Consider the following 22,551-nt stretch of genomic DNA (forward strand, 5'->3'; position numbering starts at 1 on the left):
CAAATTCTGCAGCAAACCTCAGACTTTTTTATTGTTTTAAAAATTACAATCGCAATTTTTATCAGAAAAATCTAAATTGTTCCCCTAAATCATACCGCCCTATTACTTTAAATGTGTTGTTTTGAGCAGTTTAAATGGTTTATTTTCTAATGATCTGTTGTCTTCTTTTACAGAGCGGAGAAAACAGAGGTCCTTAGTGATGACCTGTTACAGGTGACTGCTTTTTATTTCCATCTCTGTCTGCAGTGAAGCCGTTCTGTTCTTTGGCTGTAATTTTACATTACATCAAATGGTGGGAAAGTAGTGAGTCATTGGGTAGAGAAAGGTGAAGTCATTGATGTCAAGCAAATGCATTCCATTCAATTTATTTTTGTCACATTAGAAAGAATGTTCTCTTCTGAAAAATGAGCGAATGGATTGCGTCACGGCACTTTTGCTCTCCTCATGTGAAACTGTCCCCAGTGAAATTGTCAAAAAGTTTGGTTGCCATGGAAATTGTGCCAAAACGACCTCCTAGAAACGCAGGGACTTGACTCCACGAAATAGTGTCATTATCTGAACTTCCACCAATATTGTGTTTGTGACAGCTTGTTTATTCCTCTTGGCCGGCTGCGTCTAAAATTATTTCTGAGATGTTTGGACACATCAAGCGAGAATTATGCTGACATCCCCCCCGTGGCACTCAGAGGGGCTTGGTTTTTATTCTGGGTTCTGTATGGTGCTTGGGGATGATCACAGCGGTATCCCATCACCCTATTCTCAGCTGTCTGGATGCCCATGTTACCTCAGGGCTGCTATGGTCGTGCCAGTCACAGATGCATTCAGGGGACACTTTTAACATTCTTGAGCGTCTAGATAGTGGCATCCTCCCATTTTGAATCGCATCCAATTTTCCCTAATCGCTTGTCCGGACAGGACGTTCCTGCAGCTTTCGTTTTGCCAGTGACTATTCAGTATTATAGTGGTGTTTCCCCAATTTCTGAACATAGCATAATATGTTCCGTTACAAAAAACTATAGCTCATTGTTTCTGCATGTTTAGTCTGTCGTTGGCTTGCTAGTTTTTAGTCTGTGATGGCAACAGGCAAACATTTAAAGACCTCTCACACCAGATAATCCAAACAACTTCCCTAGAACAGGATCTCCCTCAGCAGAAAAGCACCGACAATAACAGTCAGTGATTCCCCTTGTTCCCTTGCCAGGTGGTGGGCCTCTGTGCATTCTCATGCCGGAGACGCCTGAGCGGAATGTACACTTGACCCAGCTGCATTGGGACGGCTGTGAGGGAATGTTATGACGTAAAAGAGGCAGAGAAGTGTGAGGAGGTGGTTATCTCCTCTCCCAGCCTGTGGAATTCCTGATCTGGGCTGTTTTTGGAACATGAGTCAGTTTTGTTTCGGATTTCTTTTCTCCTCCTCTGTGTTTGTTCAGTCATACCGCTCTCACAGTTTTGAAGTGACATTCTTTTCATGGTTGTTTTTAGGGCTGACATGTGTTCGAGCAGGCCTGCCCTCATCAAAAAGCTGACTTGTCTGTCATGATGGTAGTTTTCAAAGTCTTAGACAGTGGATCTCTGTTCTGACAAAACAATACAAGATGACACCCTTTATTTTTTTCTAAGCATATTGCTGGTGAAATAAGAGGCCTAAATAAATGTAAAAAATTTATACAATAGAGCTTAATTTCACATTTTGCCAGGTCCTCTAAATTTAGATATTATTAATATGATTTATCAGATTACCGTATTGTCCCGAATATAAGACGACCCCCCCTTTTTCCAGATGTACCTTTTGGAAAAAGGCTTTTTGAAAACCAAATCTTGTTTTTTTGTTGTTTGTTTGTTTTTCTCTCTGTAAACCACATTTTTTTCTTAAATTATTTTCAAATTGCATATTTTTCCTATTTTAATTTTTGTTTTGAAAGTATGGTAAATACTGGTAAAATGTACCAACAATGACATTGAAAAATATACACTTTTTGATATGCCATTGAAATAACAGGTAGCCCATCTGAATTATATAACATTTAGGCTATCCATCTCATAGTAGCCTACCAAAATTTTATTATCAGTAGAAGTGAAATCTTATTGTAGTCTTCAAATCTGGGTATAGTCTTATGTTTTAAAATCACTTACAGAGGAAGTTTGGTCCCATTAGGCTAACATTACAGTCACGACTTTACAACACACATTACATTACATATTTCATGGCACACTCGTTTTATGTGTTTTTGGCGCCACCTATTGTTGTGGGTGTATTATTGACATGTCAAAGTCTAGACCCCGAATATAAGACGACCGCGTTTTTTCAGATGTATTTCCAAGAAAAAAACATCGTCTTATATTCGGGACAATACGGTATATTGGAAAAGTGCCAAATACACCCAGACGTATTTATTTAGTTTATAATTTTTGTCACAAAATCCACTTGTATCGACTGCATGTAGTTTTTATTCTGTGTAATGGAATATAATATAATAGCCTCAATTTTTATTTTCATTTTTAATAAATTGTATAATGATTATACAATTATAAATAATTGTATTTGTCAATGACAAATTCCAGATAAAGAACTACATTACCAGTCAATCCTGAAAAGATATCCACTAATCAGAAAATTGACAAGCAAATCAGTACAAAATAACTTTGCACTATACCCCATCTTACTCTACATCTCACATTACAATATTTATATATACACAGTGACTTGCGAAAGTATTCAAACCCCTTCATTTTTTTTTTTCACATTGTTGCAGCCTTTTGTTAAACTGCTTTAAATTACTTTTTTCCACATACAATACTTTCGCAGGGGCACTGTGGGTACGGAAAGTATTCAGACCCCCTTAAATTTTTCACTCTTTGTTATATTGCAGCCATTTGCTAAAATTATTTAAGTTCATTTTTTTCCTCATTAATGTACACACAGCACCCCATATTGACAGAAAAACACAGAATTGTTGACATTTTTGCAGATTTATTAAAAAAGAAAAACTGAAATATCACATGGTCCTAAGTATTCAGACCCTTTGCTCAGTATTTAGTAGAAGCACCCTTTTGATCTAATACAGCCATGAGTCTTTTTGGGAAAGATGCAACAAGTTTTTCATACCTGGATTTGGGGATCCTCTGCCATTCCTCCTAGCAGATCCTCTCCAGTTCTGTCAGGTTGGATGGTAAACGTTGGTGGACAGCCATTTTTAGGTCTCTCCAGAGATGCTCAATTGGGTTTAAGTCAGGGCTCTGGCTGGGCCATTCAAGAACAGTCACGGAGTTGTTGTGAAGCCACTCCTTCGTTATTTTAGCTGTGTGCTTAGGGTCATTGTCTTGTTGGAAGGTAAACCTTCGTCCCAGTCTGAGGTCCTGAGCACTCTGGAGAAGGTTTTCGTCCAGGATATCCCTGTACTTGGCCGCATTCATCTTTCCCTCGATTGCAACCAGTCGTCCTGTCCCTGCAGCTGAAAAACACCCCCACAGCATGATGCTGCCACCACCATGCTTCACTGCTGGGACTGTATTGGACAGGTGATGAGCAGTGCCTGGTTTTCTCCACACATACCGCTTAGAATTAAGGCCAAAAAGTTCTATCTTGGTCTCATCAGACCAGAGAATCTTATTTCTCACCATCTTGGAGTCCTTCAGGTGTTTTTTAACAAACGGCCAGCTCTAGGAAGGGTTCTGGTCGTCCCAAACGTCTTCCATTTAAGGATTATGGAGGCCACTGTGCTCTTAGGAACCTTAAGTGCAGCAGAAATTTTTTTGTAACCTTGGCCAGATCTGTGCCTTGCCACAATTCTGTCTCTGAGCTCTTCAGGCAGTTCCTTTGACCTCATGATTCTCATTTGCTCTGACATGCACTGTGAGCTGTAAGGTCTTATATAGACAGGTGTGTGGCTTTCCTAATCAAGTCCAATCAGTATAATCAAACACAGCTGGACTCAAATGAAGGTGTAGAACCATCTCAAGGATGATCAGAAGAAATGGACAGCACCTGAGTTAAATATATGAGTGTCACAGCAAAGGGTCTGAATACTTAGGACCATGTGATATTTCAGTTTTTCTTTTTTAATAAATCTGCAAAAATGTCAACAATTCTGTGTTTTTCTGTCAATATGGGGTGCTGTGTGTACATTAATGAGGAAAGAAAATGAACTTAAATGATTTTAGCAAATGGCTGCAATATAACAAAGAGTGAAAAATTTAAGGGGGTCTGAATACTTTCCGTACCCACTGTATATACACACACACACACACACACACACACAGGTGCATCTCAATAAATTAGAATGTCGTGGAAAAGTTCATTTATTTCAGTAATTCAACTCAAATTGTGAAACTCGTGTATTAAATAAATTCAGTGCACACAGACTGAAGTAGTTTAAGTCTTTGGTTCTTTTAATTGTGATGATTTTGTCTCACATTTAACAAAAACCCACCAATTCACTATTTCAACAAATTAGAATATGGTGACATGCCAATCAGCTAATCAACTCAAAACACCTGCAAAGGTTTCCTGAGCCTTCAAAATGGTCTCTCAGTTTGGTTCACTAGGCTACACAATCATGGGGAAGACTGCTGATCTGACAGTTGTCCAGAAGACAATCATTGACACCCTTCACAAGGAGGGTAAGCCACAAACATTCATTGCCAAAGAAGCTGGCTGTTCACAGAGTGCTGTATCCAAGCATGTTAACAGAAAGTTGAGTGGAAGGAAAAAGTGTGGAAGAAAAAGATACACAACCAACCGAGAGAACCGCAGCCTTATGAGGATTGTCAAGCAAAATCGATTCAAGAATTTGGGTGAACTTTACAAGGAATGGACTGAGGCTGGGGTCAAGGCATCAAGAGCCACCACACACAGACGTGTCAAGGAATTTGGCTACAGTTGTCGTATTCCTCTTGTTAAGCCACTCCTGAACCACAGACAACGTCAGAGGCGTCTTACCTGGGCTACGGAGAAGAACTGGACTGTTGCCCAGTGGTCCAAAGTCCTCTTTTCAAATGAGAGCAAGTTTTGTATTTCATTTGGAAACCAAGGTCCTAGAGTCTGGAGGAAGGGTGGAGAAGCTCATAGCCCAAGTTGCTTGAAGTCCAGTGTTAAGTTTCCACAGTCTGTGATGATTTGGGGTGCAATGTCATCTGCTGGTGTTGGTCCATTGTGTTTTTTGAAAACCAAAGTCACTACACCCGTTTACCAAGAAATTTTGGAGCACTTCATGCTTCCTTCTGCTGACCAGCTTTTTAAAGAAGCTGATTTCATTTTCCAGCAGGATTTGGCACCTGCCCACACTGCCAAAAGCACCAAAGGTTGGTTAAATGACCATGGTGTTGGTGTGCTTGATTGGCCAGCAAACTCACCAGACCTGAATCCCATAGAGAATCTATGGGGTATTGTCAAGAGGAAAATGAGAAACAACAGACCAAAAAATGCAGATGAGCTGAAGGCCACTGTCAAAGAAACCTGGGCTTCCATACCTCCTCAGCAGTGCCACAAACTGATCACCAAAAGCAAAAGGAGCCCCTACCAAGTATTGAGTATATTTACAGTAAATGAACATACTTTCCAGAAGGCCAACAATTCACTAAAATGTTTTTTTTTTGGTCTTGTGAAGTATTCTAATTTGTTGAGATAGTGAATTGGTTTGTTTTTGTAAAATTTGAGCCAAAATCATCACAATTAAAAGAACCAAAGACTTAAACTACTTCACTCTGTGTGCACTGAATTTATTTAATACACAAGTTTCACAATTTGAGTTTAATTACTGAAATAAATGAACTTTTCCACGACATTCTAATTTATTGAGATGTACCTGTATAAATATGTATATGTCACTTTTTTTAATTAAATGTTGTGATTCATCTCATCTGGCTGAATTGATTCACTTTATTTTTAGGTTTATTATCCTCTTTATTTGATTATTTACTTATTTTGTCTTTTAAATCATTTGTTTAATTGTTCTATAATTATTTAATAAAAACAAATGGAAAAAAAAATATTCCACAACAATTTTCACAAAATCGCCCCATTTATTTGATTTAATTTTCCCCATAGAAATGAATAGGTATCTATGGTGAACTCAACCATTCTCCGACACCTCCTTTTCAATATAACAGAATGAAGTAGAAAAAGAGAGTCTGGTCTGCATCTGTATTCTCTATTTATGGCATTCCAGTGCTCATGCATTTCAATCTTAGGCATCCCAACAGGGTAGATGAGTCATACTTGTCTTCTTTATGTAAAGTAACACATCTTTTTCATGCCTCCCAAGGGAGTGGTGTGATAAATCATGTTTGACCTTACCCCACCCTCAAGACTATGAAAAGTGTTTTATTCCTTTCTAACAGCAACACCTGTTAATTGAGACAAACGCTCAGGCTATAATGTCTATTCTAAAGCCAAGATGGAATGCTGAATTTATGAAATCTGTTTCATATCACAGAAGCTTCCCATGTGATATTACATAAAATGCTTAGGCATTTTTTTACAGGCTGTTTTCTTTCAACACGATGCATACAGGCTTTGCATTGAGTGGTAGCCGCAGCTCAATATGGGTTGTGGGTTGTTATTGATGTTTTGTTTTACTCTGCACAGATTGAGCGGCGTATGGAATTGGTGCGAGTCATTTCGCACAACACGCACAAAAGAATGGTCGCGTGTTTGCAGGGGCAGATAGGCACTGATGCTGAGAAGAGACATGTAAGGGCATAACAGTGCTTATGATTGCACAAAATGTCAGTCATCACCACATATTTTGTCTGCTTGAATTTGCATGTAATGTTTCACAAAAACTCCCTGGTTTTCTGGTACAGAAAAAGCTTCCACTGACAGCGCTGTCACAGGCCATGCAGGATGGCGGAAACCAGTTGGGGGAGGAGTCTCTGATTGGGTAAATGGATGACATTAACATTTAAATAGATTTGAATCAATTTCTGCTTAAATGTGGTTCTTTATTGTTTAGATTGGTAATGGATTAGTTCATTGTATCGTTTAAGTGAGACGATGGCGCAATAAAGCACAGCGTATAAAAGCACTCGTGTCATGCATTTAAAAAACAGAATAAAACACAAAAATATTAAAGGTTTTGTTCAGTAAGGAAATTAAGGTCACACTTTATTTTAAGCTTCAATTCTCGCTATTAACAAACCATTAACTATGACTTATGCCTCAATAAACTCCTAATTTGCTGCTTATTAATTATTAATAGTTAATAAGGTAATTGTTAAGTTTATGTATTGGGTAGGATTAAGGATGTAGAATATGGTCATGCACAATGTGTACTTTATAAGTACTAATAAACAGCCAATATGATAATAATAGGCATGCTAATAAGCAACTGGTTAATAATGAGAATTGATCTCTATACTAAAGTGTTACTGAAATTAATACTTTTATTGAGCTAAGATTAAATAAATTGGTCAAAATTAGAGCAAAGACATTTATACGGTTATAAAATTCTATTTAAAAAAAGTGATAGTTCCGGTCCTTGATTCTGATTGGTTGAGCCATGTTCAAAGCCATTGTAAATTACCACTACAAACCTACACCTTTGTTTACTTTGTGTGTTGCTTGGCAACCACTTTGTTCCGACCACAACTGTTTCTGAGGAACTACATTGTTTGGTGGAAGAATACTGTTTTTTATTAATATCATTACACTTATTTGCTCTGTTTTGTTTTGTGAAACATACTAAGTATGGAATAACTCTTTTATAAAAGCAGTAATCCCCGTGAAGCCGTGGTTTACAGTGAATTTATAACAGCTAAGGGGGTTTTAGGCACACCGCTTCACGTCGTGCCTAACAACGCCCTTAGCTGTTATAAATTCACTGTAAACCACGGCTTCTTGGGGCTTATTGCTTTATTGAAATAAATGCTGTTCTTTTGAACTTTGTATTCATCAGAGAATTCTAAAAAAAAAAATATTGTATCATGATTTCCACAAAAATATTGAACAGCACAACTGTTTTCAGCATTAATAAGAAATGTTTCTTGAGCACCAAATCAGCATATTGATTTCTGAAGGATCATGTGACACAGAGGAATGAAATAATGGCTGCTGAAAAATTAGCTTTGACATCTCAAGAATAAATTATATTTTCAAAACATTTAAAAAATGTAAAACGTTTTTTTAAATAGTAATAATGTTTACAATATTACTGATTTTATTGTATTTATTTATTTATTTTATCTTGATGAGCATAAGATACCCTACATTTTTGAACGGTAATTTATATTCACTATCTTCTGTACAGGAAAATGATGGAGATGTGTGGAGATGCTGAGAACAGACTGGCCTCTGAACTAATGCAGCATGAGATGAACATTGAAAAGGAGATCTTAGACCCCCTCAATCAGCTAGCAGAGGTACAGACGAACATAAAAGAATATGCATGCTCATTTCCCCAATTTAACATTTAGATTAGCTAAATTTTAATATCAGCCACTTATTAGCCATGATCACCTTACATAATATGACAAAAATGATTAGTATAGGCCAGAATGTTAATAACAATGCTTATGTAATCTCATTGTTTTTTCAGGTGGATATTCCTAACATCCTGAAACAGAGGCGGCAGTTAGCCAAGCTGGTGCTGGACTATGACTCTGCCCGAGCAAGGTGAGGTTTCTGTCTTGCATCAGGTTTCATTAGATCATGTTTTACCTAGTTTATAACTGAAACGGTCTCTTCACAGGTGGTTGCAGGCGACCAAGTCCATAATCTCAGGAACAAACACACAAGCACTGACAGCCAAAGCAGACTCACTTAAAGAAGAAGTCGATGAAGCTATGAACAAAATGGAGCTGTGTAAGGTACTGATGTGCAACATGCCTAAACATGCCTTACCCTTATGAGTTGCTTAGTTATGGATTTTACAGCAACATATTGAAGCAGCATGTAAGAATGATCGTATCATACACCTCATCGGCTTGGTTGATGAATATCAGTTAGATGACATAACATTTGCTTAGTTTTCTTAAATGATTTGCTGATGTAAGGTAAGTGGGTGCTAGTCAAAGGAGGATTACTGCTAGAACGTTCAGCCAAGCATATTGGAACTCAGTATATAATGTTTATAAAGGGTGTGCAGAGTTTCAGATTTCTAAAAGTAACTAAGTCTGCAGTCAGTAAGATGTTTATTTTTTTTTAAGAAATTACTTTATAGCAAGGCTGCACTAAATTGATCAAGAGTGACATTGTATTTCAAATAAATGCATTTTTTGTATTTTTATATTTTCTATTCATCAAAGAATCCTAAAAAGTAACAGGGTTTCCAGAAAAATAGTAAGCTTTGATGATAATAATAAGAAATGTTTTTGAGTAGTAAATCAGCATATTAGAATGATTTCTGAAGGATCATGTTACACTAAAGATTGGAGTAATGACCGCTAAAAATTCAGCGCTGCCATCACTGGGAATAAACTATTTTATAAGATATTACAACAGAAAAGAGTTGAAATAATATTTCACAGTATTACCTTTTTTACTATATTTTTCATCAAACCCCAAACTGTATTTTTACCAGCCCCAAACTTTTGAATGGTGTTGTAGGTGAGTTTATTGTATTAATGAATATCCTTTTCAGTCTTTATTTTATCTTTTCAGTAAAAATCGTGGCTCTTAGTCTACAATGTTTTTCTTGTTTAAATAACAAAATATAATATTTCTAATCACAAGTCAGTCTCAAATAAATCTAGACATCAGTCTGCTTGATTCAAAGTTCATCTACCCTGTGGCAGAAGCGTTAAGCTGCTAGTCAGCCATATGGTGACTGATTTATGATGCAGCGGTTGTTATAACTGCAAAAATCTGATGTGTAATCAGTGTCATAATTACAGACAATTTTTTTCTTTCTGACTGAATAGTCATTTTTGGTAAATGGAGACGTGAAATAAGGTCTCAAACCTGCGTCACCACTTGAGCAATTAAGGCTCAGCATGTGTGTTCCTGTTCGGCATGGGTTTGATTGCCAGGGAACACATTACTGATAAAATGTATAGCAAAGAGTATAAGTCAATTTGGATAAAAGCATCTGCCGATGCATAATGTAATGTATCAAGAGCATGTGGCTAACCGTTGTGCTTGTTTCCTGTAATATCCAATTTCTCTGTCTGTACAGCCAGAACAAAACCAATAGTTTCAATCATGTTTTTTTTTTCCTTCCAGGATCAACTTTCAGCAGACATGTACAATTTCTTCTCAAAGGAGACAGACTATGCCTGCTACTATGTAATGGTAAGATGGTTTTGTTTGTCATCCATTTGTTCAATAACTCAGTTGTTATGTTTATTCCTATTCAGTTCCATGTTTGTAATGGCCATTGTTCATACTGCTGTGTCTCTCCTTCCTCAATGTCTGCTCTGTTCTCAGTTATTAGAGGCACAAGCGGATTATCATCGAAAATCTCTCACCTTGCTCGAGAGCGTCCTGCCAACCATTCAAGCTCAACAAGGTGACGACACAGTTTCTTATTGCTGTGTATCTGAAATAACTACCAGTGAAACCTAATTTACCTGACTAATAGGACTAATAGGCATCTTTAAAACTACATATTTTGGGGATCAATGTCTAGTTGACTAATTGGTCTTAAAGGAACACGCCACTATTTTTGAAAATAGGCTCATTTTCCAACTCCCCAAGAGTTAAAGAGTTGAGTTTTACCGTTTGCGAATGCATTCAGCCGATCTCTGAGTCTGGCAGTAGCACTTTTAGCTGCAGCTTATCATATATCATTGAATCTGATTAGACCATTAGCATCTCGCTCAAAAATGACCAAAGAGTTTAGATATTTTTCCTATTTAAAACTTGACTCTTCTGTAGTTACATCGTGTACTAAGACTGACGGAAAATGAAAAGTTGCGATTTTCTAGGCCGATATGGCTAGGAACTATACTTTCATTCCGGCGTAATAATCAAGGAACTTTGCTACCGTAGTTTTTAGGTCAACTATGCCTTTAAGGAAACCTTATATAATTACACTGGTTTCAGATAACGACGTCCATCTATAGAGACTCCTTTTTTTTTTTTTACACAAAATTAATTGTTTTTTGATTTGAGACTAGTTAAATCACTTCTGGGAAAAATATACAAAATAAAAAACTAAATACATGAACTATCAACCAGATTAGTCAGCTACAGTAGCTGGTTGATTGAGTACTGCACCATTGTGACCATCCCTAGTGACTAATGTAGATATATCAAGTGAAAATGAAGTGAATTTAGCCTGATGGTGTGTTTCAGTGATTTTCTGAGCAATCCTTAGAGACTCTTAATTGTTTTCATTCTCATTTGTGCCTGGAAATCTGGCGCTTGAGTGCTATAAATTGTTGTTGTGATGTTTTCCTGCGAGCACACGTGAGGCAAACAGACTTGGTGTCCCAGCATGTGGGCCATGAGTAATATTTCTCAGATCTCACCCACCTGGTTCATCTGCCTTTTTCAGAAACAGTAAGATGGAAAAAGACCGCTTGAAGGGGGCTCGACAGCGGGATGTAGTGTTTACAGTAGCTTGTCTTGATGAATCACAGATGAATGCTCATTCTGTAATTCACATTTTTTATTTTAAGAGTGTGATGCTTTCAATTGATGCTGCTAGTAAACATTTTTTAAATAAAGGTATTTCTGTTTTCCTGGTAGATTCGTGGACTGAAAAGCCAGCGTTTGGAACGGCTCTGGATGAGCACCTGAAGCGCAGTAGCAGAGAGATCGCTCTGCCTATAGAGGCCTGCGTCATGATGCTGCTGGAGACTGGAATGAAAGAGGAGGTACGGCGAGACCACTACAGTGTTTAAACGATACATCAGTCATACACATCAAATACTGTATTGTTGATCTGCCACAGTAATCTTTTCCAATCCGTTCAAGACAGATCGGCATGTTTTCAGTTATCGAACCACAATACAAGTATTGTTCAACCTTTAACAGTGTCCACATTGTACCGACACATCTCTAAAACTGCTGCTGCAGGGTCTTGGCTTTCACCCTAAATCCGTCTTTAAATTCATCGTTCTCCAGGGTCTTTTCAGAATAGCTGCAGGAGCCTCTAAGCTGAAGAAACTGAAGGCAGCTCTGGATTGCTCCACCTCACAGCTGGAGGAGTTTTACTCCGACCCACATGCCGTTGCTGGTAGGTCCTGTTTTGTTTTGTGTATCAGTTATATGTCATTCACACTTAATGAATGTTAATTTAAAACCACATTCTCCTGATTTAAGGGGCCTTAAAGTCGTATCTCAGAGAGCTGCCTGAACCTTTGATGAGTTACCAGTTGTATGATGAGTGGATACAGGCATCCAAGTAAGCCATCTTGCAGTACTTTACATAAAGGTTTAAAGAAATCTTGTAGTGTTTGTGTTGTTAATTACTGGGCTTTTTTTTTGTTAAGCGTCCCTGATCCAGACAAACGGTTACAAGCTTTGTGGGTTACCTGCGATCAGTTACCAAAAAACAACAAGGCAAACTTCAGGTGGGTTTCAACTGCATTTTAATGTGAGGTGTAATCAGTTTGTGCAAAGTTCTGAGGCTCCATGTGTGAAATGGCACAAATTGTAAACTTGCAGTATGTGTATGCAGAGAGGTTTCAGATTTATTGAAATTGTATTGTAAATCATCTGCAGATTATTCATGTGCAGATACTTCCTAGTTTAACTGTATTAGAAACTAGAGAAGTAGAGAATTTAAATGTAATTTGTGCTGATAAAAATAAATAAAATAATGAATAAGTGAAGTGACTTGTGGCCAAGTATGGTGACCCATACTCGGAATTTGTGCTCTGCACACTGAATTTAACCCATTCAAGTGCACACACACAGCAGTGAACACACACACACGCACACCGTGAACACACACCCGGAGCAGTGGGCAGCCAATGATGTGGCGCCCGGGGAGCAGTTGGGGGTTCGGTTCCTTGCTCAAGGGTCTCACCTCAGTCGTGGTATTGAGGGTGGAGAGAGCTGGATATTTACTCCCCCCACCAACCCAATTTTTTTTAAATGCCCCAAAAAATACTGAAGATTTAATATTCAAGAATATATCTTGAATATAAGCATGTTATTTATCCAGTAAAAGTGGTTTATTTTTTTTCTTGTTTTAAGCATAAACCTCTTATTTTATTTTAATTTGTAGTGTAAAAAAAAAAAAAACGAATTTTCTGATATCAGTAGATCACTGAAAGAACTCGTTTATACATCAGGACTATGACTACAGAAAAAAATTAATTGCTAAATTGCTATCTTCTCATTTAGACTATTTTTTTCTGTTTTACAGATACCTTATTAAGTTCCTTGCTAAGCTTGCACAGGAAAGTGACGTTAACAAGATGACCCCCAGCAACATTGCCATTGTCCTTGGACCCAATCTACTGTGGGCCAAAACCGAGGGGTCAGAATATTTTGAAATATCCAGCAAACAAGTTTTAGTTGTTCCTTGTTTAAACTTTTTTGCTCTTTACCTACAGGAGCCTAGCAGAAATGGCTGCTGCAACCTCTGTGCACGTGGTTACTATAATTGAACCCATCATTCAGCATGCAGATTGGTTTTTCCCTGAGGGTAGGGGCTATAAAGCTTTAAGTATATAGTATTTACCAATGAAAAAAGTATTGCTGTCAGTTTTAAGATTAACCTGTTTCTTGTTATTCCTTCAGATGTGGATTTTAATGTATCCGGCATGTTTTCTATGCCTACGCCCCTGCCAAACAACGTCAACCACCTGACCCCGCCAGATTATGACTCGGGCACCATAGAGAGGAAGAGACCTGGCAGCATGGTGGGCCCAGATGGTGAATTGCCCCGGAGAGACAGGTAAAACTTCACATAACATCTCAATTAACAGTTTGATTCCCTGAATCAATCACACTAGTTATTTCCTCTTGCTGGAATTAAGATCTGCAATTAAGTTGATTTAGAATGCAATTTAATTGAGAAATTAAAATAGCGGATCAGATTACACTCACCATTAACCACTTGGGTGTTGTCCGTTCTACTGATAAATCTCTTGCTTTTCCCTCTTAACCCTGCAATGTGTGTGGTGTAAGTGGGATTTCTACCAATGCAGATTACCCTCTTGGTTTCTGTGGTGTCGCTCTCCTGGGAACTTATTAGCACTAGTGGTGTCTCTACTGTCTCCTCTTTCTGTAGCTCTGCTAATAAATTAATGGACCACAATCCTCGTAGAGGCAATACTGTACCTAGAAAGCAGCACGCTTCGCCTGCCTTCCAGCCCCCGCTGCCCCCGGTGGAGGCTGCAGGCAGTGCAGGGGGTCAGCCTATGGCTGAACTCCTGCTCCAGCAGCCTGCGCAGGTGGGCCTGGGCTTAGAGAGCTGTCAGCCTGGGCTGGCGCTGGGGATGGCCGCCCTGGCAGCAGCACAGCAGCTTCTAGCTCAGCATACTGAGGAGATCAGGTAAGACTCCTGCATGTTCTGGACCGTGCTGGACCAGTGCAATGCATGAATGAATCAGCCCTGCATGCACATGGAATAGCGGTGGAGGGACAAAACGGACCTTAAAAATTTATGTAGTTTTACTGATATGGCTTTTCAGCAACAGAAGGCAAGTAGCTATGATTGATAAATTTATTCCATGAGTGAAGGGGAGTTTAACAAGATAGAGTAGTATTTGACTGCTCATGCTCCTCCTCCATTTAAAACAAAACCACTTTTATTGGCTTACATTGCAAGGTAAAATGTGCGAAATCACTGGAATAGTACCCTCAAACGTGGACCTTTTGTATCTTGTCTACTTATCAATCTTTGATGGACAAAAAAAAAAGATTTTGTACATACTTGGAGTTTTAAACTAAGTTGAGTCTAAAAATATATATATTAAATTTTGGTAACACTTTAGAATAGGGAACTATTCTAATTATTAAAACTAATTATTTAACAACAAAAAAAAGAAAGAAAGGAAATGGAAGAAAAGAGTAAATTAGTTAAGATATAGTGTATCTACACAAGTATACTGTATGTATGTGGATAAAGTAGAGTATAAAAATCAAGCAGTAGAGATTTGCTATATGGTACATATCGCATTTCATGTGGGTGTACTACATGTATACGGATAAAGTTAGATACATTATATATATATATATATGATGCTGGACCACAAAACCAGTTTCCATTTCCATTGATGTACGGTTACAACCGAGATACAACTATTTGAAAATTTGGAATCTGAGGGTGCAAAAAAAAATCAAAATATTGAGTAAATCGCCTTCAAAGTTGTCCAAATGAAGTTCTTATCAATGCATATTACTAATCAAAAATTAAGTTTTGATATATGTACAGTAAGAAATTTACAAAATATCTTCATGGAACATGATCTTTATTTAATATCCTATTGATTATCTTAAGCTTACTTTTTGCACACTTTTTTCTGAAATACAAACATCTTTTTTCATTAATTTTTATGTTGAGAAAAAAATCCACATTTAAATAAAAAAAAAATACTGAGTTTAGCTTTAACCATTTCAAACTTAATATTAAAAATTCCATCACAATAAGGCTTGTTTTTTATTTGTGGAGTTTGCATGTTGCAGAATATCAAATAAATATTATATAATAAATATTACAGATGTTTTTTTTGTTTTTTTTGTTGTTTTTCCTCTGTTTGCTTAACAGTTCAAAGACCCGAGACCCTGCGTCCACTCCTCCAGCTCAGAGAAATGGCACTGGAGGATCAGGACAGCTGAGTGTGGGGACCCCTGTGGCTGGATCTACAGGACCCAGTCCTCACATGGCACGCAGAGGTCAGTAGACTTACCTCAGAAGGTAAATAAACGACAACGGCCGCTACACTGTGTAATGCAACAATGGCCACGTCCGGTGTAGACAGGGTGTTGTATGAGAACAGCTCAGAACACCAGACAGAGCTTGTTTTAAATTCTCTTTTTATTTATAGGTACCAAGAAGCCAGCTCCAGCTCCTCCTAAACCAGCCAACCCTCCACCAGGCCAACCAGCCAATCAGTCAGTACAGCAAGCCTCTTCAGGCACCCCTCAGTCCCTCAGCCCCTCCCCTAGACCTCTTTCTAGTCACTCTCCGACCAATCTGAGCCCCACACAACCGCAGGCTCAAACCAACACGACCCCTCGTCGCCACTCCAGCAACCAGCCTCCCATTCAGGCACCCAATCATCCGCCCCCGCAGCCTCCCACGCAGGCCACACCCCCTCCCCAGCCCAACGCTCCAGCTGACCCCGGAGAAGACCCCTCCCCTCCCAGCACTCCCACTCCACCGAGCACCCCTCCGCCCACGGCAGTGTTTCACGACAGTCTCACTCCCACCGCTCCCCCGGTGTTCCAGTCAGGTTCACTTCCTCGCCCGAGGCCTGTGCCTAAACCACGCAACAGACCTACTGTTCCCCCTCCGCCCCAGCCTCCAGCCACAGGAAGCGACAGCAATGGAATTTGCAGTGCTGCTTTCAAAACAATGGGTGAAGCTCTTTTATTTCCGTCACTCTAAGCTTCTGTTTAACTGCCTGATTGTTTGCGTTTCTGTGAGTTGCATAAGGTTTCAGGGCACGCAGGGATTCATTTGTAATACCACTGCTTGGTCATTTTAAAAAAATAATAATTATTTAATTCACTGTTTTAGATTATGAAGACATGATTTTACATTTGAAATACTTCACAGAGATGCACTGTCACTGAGAGCAGGATGCCTTTATTCACACAAAGTTTAATAACAAAATGAGTTCCCATTTAACTCACATTTTAGAATTGCACTTCCTTGCTCTGAATACTGTTGCTGTCCCAGTGTCATGAGAAAAGTTTGGTACATGTCAGTAGAGACTGACTGATAATCGATTTTGACCCTTTTTTACTTAATATAACCAATAAGTGCAACCTGAAGGATTTTACCCAAAATAGCACCCCAAATAACTAATTTAACATTTGACATTATATTAATAGTATTACTTAATTCTGCCATTTATGTTTGAGTGAGATATGTTGCAGATATCCTTGACCTGCAGCATTTTAGTGAAAGCAGGGATGCAAGTTTGTCACTGTTTGACAAGAAACGCCAGTTTGAATGTAACACGTTTGAATGTTTACAACACGGTAGTATTATTACTATAGTAAAAGTTCTTTAAAAGAAAACTATATAGTATGTAGGGTGAGTTTTTCCCTTATATCCTCATTCTAAAATAAACTGTAAATCCTCATTTTAAAGCTTATCCATGAATTTTTGAATTTACTGTTTTACAAGAAAGGCTTAAAAAAAATAGTAAAGCACTTTATTATGTAAGGAATAATTGACGACGGGCCGTTGGATAATTAGAAAAATAATGCACACCCGAGGTGGTGATGCGGTCACGACGCGAAGCGGAGGTGTGCATTATTTTTCTAATAATTCAACGGACCGAAGTCAATTATTCCGCTTATACTACGGTTGCCACACCTCAAGACATCGATCAGATGATATATTTCAAGGCATTCGTCCAGTATTTTTACTTAAATCGCTATTGTGAGTAGGATTATTTCTTCCGCATTTCATCCAACGCCTCTGTTGCTAATTCCAAAACGTCATTTTAAACCTAGTAACGGAGGATTGAGCCGTTAATAACAGATTAATACAGTTAATAACTAAGTTATGAGAGAGAGAAAGAGAATTACTTCTGTGCGTCTCTCAATAGTGTTCTGCAGCAATGTCTCTAGTTATAGTGAAACTTAGTTCCTTTTGTTCACGAACCGCGCCGTTGTTGTTACCTCGCTTGTGAGAAGTCATGTAGTTTTTAAGTTGTTTACTGATAAAATCGTCAGAGTAGCGCTAACATTATGCTAGTGTGCGCAAACTGTAACTGTTGTATGTGCGGTCTGTGAGGGAGAGAGAGCAGGAGAGACAGAGTATGTGCTTTCCGTACATAATAAAGCGAAATTTTGTGGCAAAAACATGGACATGATCTGTCGTTTTTATCATATTGTTTACTATATTTATTTATTTGGCCAGTGTCTTGGTTATTTTGCTGTTGTAAGACCTTCATTTGGCGAAGTGATATGGTCATGTAATGCGGTCAAGAGCTGCCTGGAACTACATTCGCCGTGAGTTTCCCTGAAAATAATTGCACACCTTAGAACGTTCGTCAGCCAATCAGATTCAAGCATTCAACGGCCCCGTAGTATAAATATTTTTTTATTCAGATGCCCAATTACAGTGAATAAATATAGCGTTACAAATTTAAGCACTGTATGTGCTTAACAAATTTATTAGACCACCTTTCAGAAATATTTTCAGAATCTGTCAAAAACTTGTTTAAAACGAAAAATGTTATTGTCATTTATTAGGCAAATAACGAACTTTATTCACACACAACGTATTTTGTATGACCGCCTTTGGCCTTGATATAATAGCTTGCATTTTTGCATTAGTCCACAGTCTCTGTCGTTATTGACTGTAATAAAAAATAAATGTAAACTTTACTATTTTTTTCAGAATTTCTTGTAAATCAGTAAATTCAAAAATTCATGGATAACAACAATAATTATATTTCCTCATTAGAAACACTACTGCGACTAAAGAGCTTACACATATTGGTGGATTAACCATTACAGAAACATACAAAATAATTTTGGTAATCACCAATACTGTTAATTTAGGGCAGCTGTGGCACAAACCTTACATTGGGTGGGGGTGGTCTAATAAATTTGTTAAGCTTAATTTGTATTTTGTTTATTAACAATCAAATATTACAATTGATTATTAGTCTGCATGGTCTGACTCCCTAATCTTGTGTCTTACAGATTCGGGGATGACATTTAAACCACTGGCTCGAGCTCTTGTTCCTGATATCGCCATTGAGAAGCCTGTTACCCAACTCAAGGACACAGACCTTGACACAGAGAGCACCGTCCTGTAAAAATGGCCTTGACCCCCAAACACCCTTTCCCTTAACCAAAGGTTTGCTAAAGGGCTGCTCTTCTCACCATTACCAAAGTGTTTATCATCTTGGCTGTATTTCTCGAATACCCTACGCTTAAGACAATCGACAATCCTAGTGGCACCAGGGAAACAGATGCCCCAACATATTGCACGTTTATTTAAACATGCCTTTTCATTGTGATGGCAGCAAAAAAAAAAAGACCTGTACTGCATGAGGAACTGGGTCTGTACGGTGATGGGGTGAATTTGGTGAAAGAGGTACTTGGAGGTGAGTCTTAAGTGGCCTTAGCTAAACAAAGCAATTACTCAATTTAAAAGGTGGAAAACTGTGGCTTAATGTGTAGCTTGTGACTGCAGGTCTCCAGTCATCTAATACAGTACATTCCTTTTTTTTTTTTTTTTTTTTTTTGCAAGCCTTACTTTTCTAGGTTGGAAACTAGTTACATGCAATACTTTGGTTTAAGGTATGCAAATTATTAGTTTTCTGCCTTTGACAGCTGATGATTTTATCATTTTGGGGCATTAAAATGACTGGACCTAAACATATGTGGTAGAGCACTACTCCGCTATGTGTAAAAGTAATCCTGATTGGATCATATGTGAAAAAGGCCATTTGTTATTGGACATTTGATTGCTAAAATTAGAAGTTAAGTGTTCAGCTGTCAGTTTATGTAACGGAAAAGGTCAAAATATGTGCTTTAGTGATATTCTGGTATGGAAACTTTATGTTATGGCCTTGTTTGTATGTTTACCAGGCCTTGACAAGGATAGCTTTGAATTTCCCTCCTTTTACCCCTGATATGGTACCAAAGTGGGGGAAAATGTGCCACACGGATGTTAGTCTTACTGTATAATAGCTAAGAGCAGACATAATTGCTTACATTTTTCCCTCCTTGTCTCATTTCCATAAACTCTCTTTCAAAAACAAAACATTTGGAATAAGATTCTGATTGATTCACGTGTGAGGGGAAAAATGTAGGCGATCATGCTCACTGTTAGCTTTTCTTTATACATTTTCCTTGCCTTTACCATGCTGCCTTACCTAAGTACACTTACAAAAGCTATTTTACCAAGTTTTGGAAAGTAAACTGACTTCACACTTATGAAACGAAAAGTTGATGGTGCATTTGAAGTTCAGAAGCTTCACGTCAGAAGACTACATCTTTATTGAATTTGGAAAAAGACAAAAAATGCTTTGTATTACTGCTTCAAAGTGAAATAAAAAAAGTGAAACAAGTACAGGTGTTGTGTGGTTGTTGTCTTCTCAAATTTAGTTTATTTTTGGAAATTTATTTCTTCACCAGTAGTTTTGGATGTATAGCGAGTGCAAAAAAAAAAAAAAAAAACCACTAAAATATTACACCATTTTAAGTTAACAGTGACCACCTACGCTATAAATGAACACCACCAATGCATCTAATTAGAATCCATTAATAGTTTTACACCCACTTGAATGCATATGTGGAGAGAATTAACAATGAACTGAGAATGACTGCATTTCTCCAGCTGACACCTCACACTTGCCATCATTCAGTTGACTAAATTGTTGTATGCTCATTAATTTAACAACCTATTCTAGTCTTCTAGGAGTGTAAGCTGTCATTATGTGAAATTACACTTAACAGAATTTAGCATCTTCTCTACTCATAGCCTGAAGGGACCAACTTACTGTTCATTATTTTGCCTACAGGCCAACTTAAAAAATATATTTTTTTAATTTTATATGTGAAGAAAGAAACCATAGTGAAAAACAAGCAGCACAGCTTTGGGGAATCAATGAGGACACTAGTCAATTATGTAGTGAGTAATCACAAACGTGAATTTCCGTTAGTTGCTTTTGGATTTTCTTCTCATTCTGATTTTTGAGCTCCTTGGTGAAAAGGACTGATATAAACCAGATCTCATTCTAAAATGTATAATTTGTGAAGAGAGAATTTAGCCTTATACTGTGCTGTTTTTTTTTTCTCAGTAAATTACTTTTATGCGTATTTATGTGTAATTAGATAGTTCAAGTTTCTTGATGAAGAGGCAGGCAGGGGTTTATTATTAGCAATTTTCCTGGATCCTCTTACCCTGTATGCATATATCTAAGATCTTTGGTATTTGAAGCACTTATAGTGTTGCCTGGTAACGAGAACATTATGATGACATTCATAGAGGATAGGGAGAGTGCACTGAAAAAAAAATAAAAATAGATTTTTGTATAATTGCGAAAATAGAAATAAATAAATAGATAGCCTAAAACTTTAGGAATTAATAAAACCAAAATTGCCTTTTGACTTTTTTTCCATTAGTAAAAAGTAGAATCGAGTAGAATCCTACAGATTCTCAGTCGGATTGAGATCTGCGGGATTTGGAGGCCAGTTCCATAAGGGAACCTCTTAAAGAAGACCTCTAGAAGTGGATACAGTTCCAGTACAAAAAATAACCCTACAGAGATGAATTTCCGCAAAAGCGTATTTATTCAGGCAAAACGAATTAGACATCTGATTAAAACGCAGCAATATGTGGCCCTTCGATATAGAACTGCTCAGGAAAACATTAGGTTAGTCACGCCAACAATTTGTACACAAATATTAATTTACAACTAATTAATTTGGTAAAACATATTCAATATAACAAATCGATACAGAAACAATCAAAACAGGAATACATTACATAAATAGAAATACTCTGCTACATGCAAATGCAAATTGTAGGTATTCTCCTCGTTGATTGGTTCTGACAAGAGACTAAGAAAAATACACAAAAATGACAAAAACAGGCAATAAGGAAGATCATGCATTTGTTCAAGAACAGAAGATGTCAGGAAGAAATGCGTTGGGTTATCTTAAACAATAGTACCTAAAAAAGTCAGACAAGCTACATACTCATTTTAAAAGAACAGATGATATGTGTACCCTTCTGCCATTTAATAATGTGAAGCTTTTGCATCATCTTTTCATAGTTGAAAACCAATTTCATGATGTAAAATCTACCACAGATTCTCATGCGGGATGAAACCACCAATCAGTTGTACAACTAATATTGCAATAAAATACAAATGATCATTGATTTGGAAAATAGTTGTATCTTCACTTATGAAGGGTGCACTCTTGTTCTGCTATAGTATCGGCGTATCACAACGGAGTACAACAATAAAACACTAATACTGTGAAGAATTTAAAACTCATCTGGAACTTTTTTTTTTACTTTTTTTGTGTTAAAATACATTTGGCTTGAGGATGAGTAAGTTCATCATGAAAACATTCATTCACCTCGGTACCAAAATATACCATCAAAAATACCATCAATCCTCTTCACCTGAAGTGTGCATATTCCTGTTACATTCTCTAAATCTCAAAACAAAATGATTAATATTGGGCTATATTAATATACTTTCTCGATAAACACACTGAAGTTCTGTATAAAATATATATTTTTTTCTAAAGATATTTTTTATTCATCTAAGACATTTAAAGTAAGGTTAATTTCCCTTCACGCTATCAAGTTCCCTGTTATTATTGGCACATGGGCGTTCTGGGTTAGAAACTGCAGATGCTGTTGGTTTCACCATGCCAGCGGCGAGGCTATTCGGGGGCTTCTGGGGTTTTCTGTTCCTTGTGTCTCACTCAGTGCTCTCTGTTGAATACAAAATCAGCAAACTCTTACTTCACAACTTTAATGTAACTACATCTGTGAAAAT

The 22,551-nt window shown here is 37.6% G+C and overlaps 2 protein-coding genes across 8 annotated transcripts in view; one reads left to right on the plus strand and one right to left on the minus strand.

Annotated features, from left to right (window-relative positions):
- The window catches only part of arhgap17a (Rho GTPase activating protein 17a), a 29,787-nt gene extending 9,684 nt beyond the window's left edge, over positions 1-20,103 (plus strand). The window contains exons 2-20 of one of the 2 annotated variants that reach the window (XM_058793497.1): positions 174-213; positions 6,587-6,691; positions 6,805-6,881; positions 8,247-8,358; positions 8,535-8,611; positions 8,688-8,805; positions 10,160-10,228; positions 10,364-10,445; positions 11,630-11,757; positions 12,008-12,119; positions 12,206-12,287; positions 12,376-12,456; positions 13,257-13,370; positions 13,447-13,538; positions 13,634-13,790; positions 14,127-14,390; positions 15,606-15,733; positions 15,886-16,419; positions 18,728-20,103. In XM_058793497.1, coding sequence (XP_058649480.1) covers positions 174-213; positions 6,587-6,691; positions 6,805-6,881; positions 8,247-8,358; positions 8,535-8,611; positions 8,688-8,805; positions 10,160-10,228; positions 10,364-10,445; positions 11,630-11,757; positions 12,008-12,119; positions 12,206-12,287; positions 12,376-12,456; positions 13,257-13,370; positions 13,447-13,538; positions 13,634-13,790; positions 14,127-14,390; positions 15,606-15,733; positions 15,886-16,419; positions 18,728-18,843 — 2,488 coding nt within the window. In that variant the 3' untranslated portion in view covers positions 18,844-20,103. The remainder of the gene's footprint in view (positions 1-173; positions 214-6,586; positions 6,692-6,804; positions 6,882-8,246; positions 8,359-8,534; positions 8,612-8,687; positions 8,806-10,159; positions 10,229-10,363; positions 10,446-11,629; positions 11,758-12,007; positions 12,120-12,205; positions 12,288-12,375; positions 12,457-13,256; positions 13,371-13,446; positions 13,539-13,633; positions 13,791-14,126; positions 14,391-15,605; positions 15,734-15,885; positions 16,420-18,727) is intronic. The other variant, XM_058793498.1, reaches the window with a different exon arrangement.
- Positions 20,104-21,315: 1,212 nt separating this feature from the next.
- grid2ipb (glutamate receptor, ionotropic, delta 2 (Grid2) interacting protein, b) overlaps positions 21,316-22,551 on the minus strand; it is a 31,727-nt gene continuing 30,491 nt past the window's right edge. For all 6 annotated transcript variants that reach the window (XM_058794201.1, XM_058794206.1, XM_058794205.1 and 3 more), the window contains one exon: positions 21,316-22,487. In XM_058794201.1, coding sequence (XP_058650184.1) covers positions 22,416-22,487 — 72 coding nt within the window. In that variant the 3' untranslated portion in view covers positions 21,316-22,415. The remainder of the gene's footprint in view (positions 22,488-22,551) is intronic.

Source organism: Onychostoma macrolepis, chromosome 12 (genome assembly GCF_012432095.1).
Source record: "Onychostoma macrolepis isolate SWU-2019 chromosome 12, ASM1243209v1, whole genome shotgun sequence".
Classification (NCBI taxonomy): Eukaryota; Metazoa; Chordata; class Actinopteri; order Cypriniformes; family Cyprinidae; genus Onychostoma; species Onychostoma macrolepis.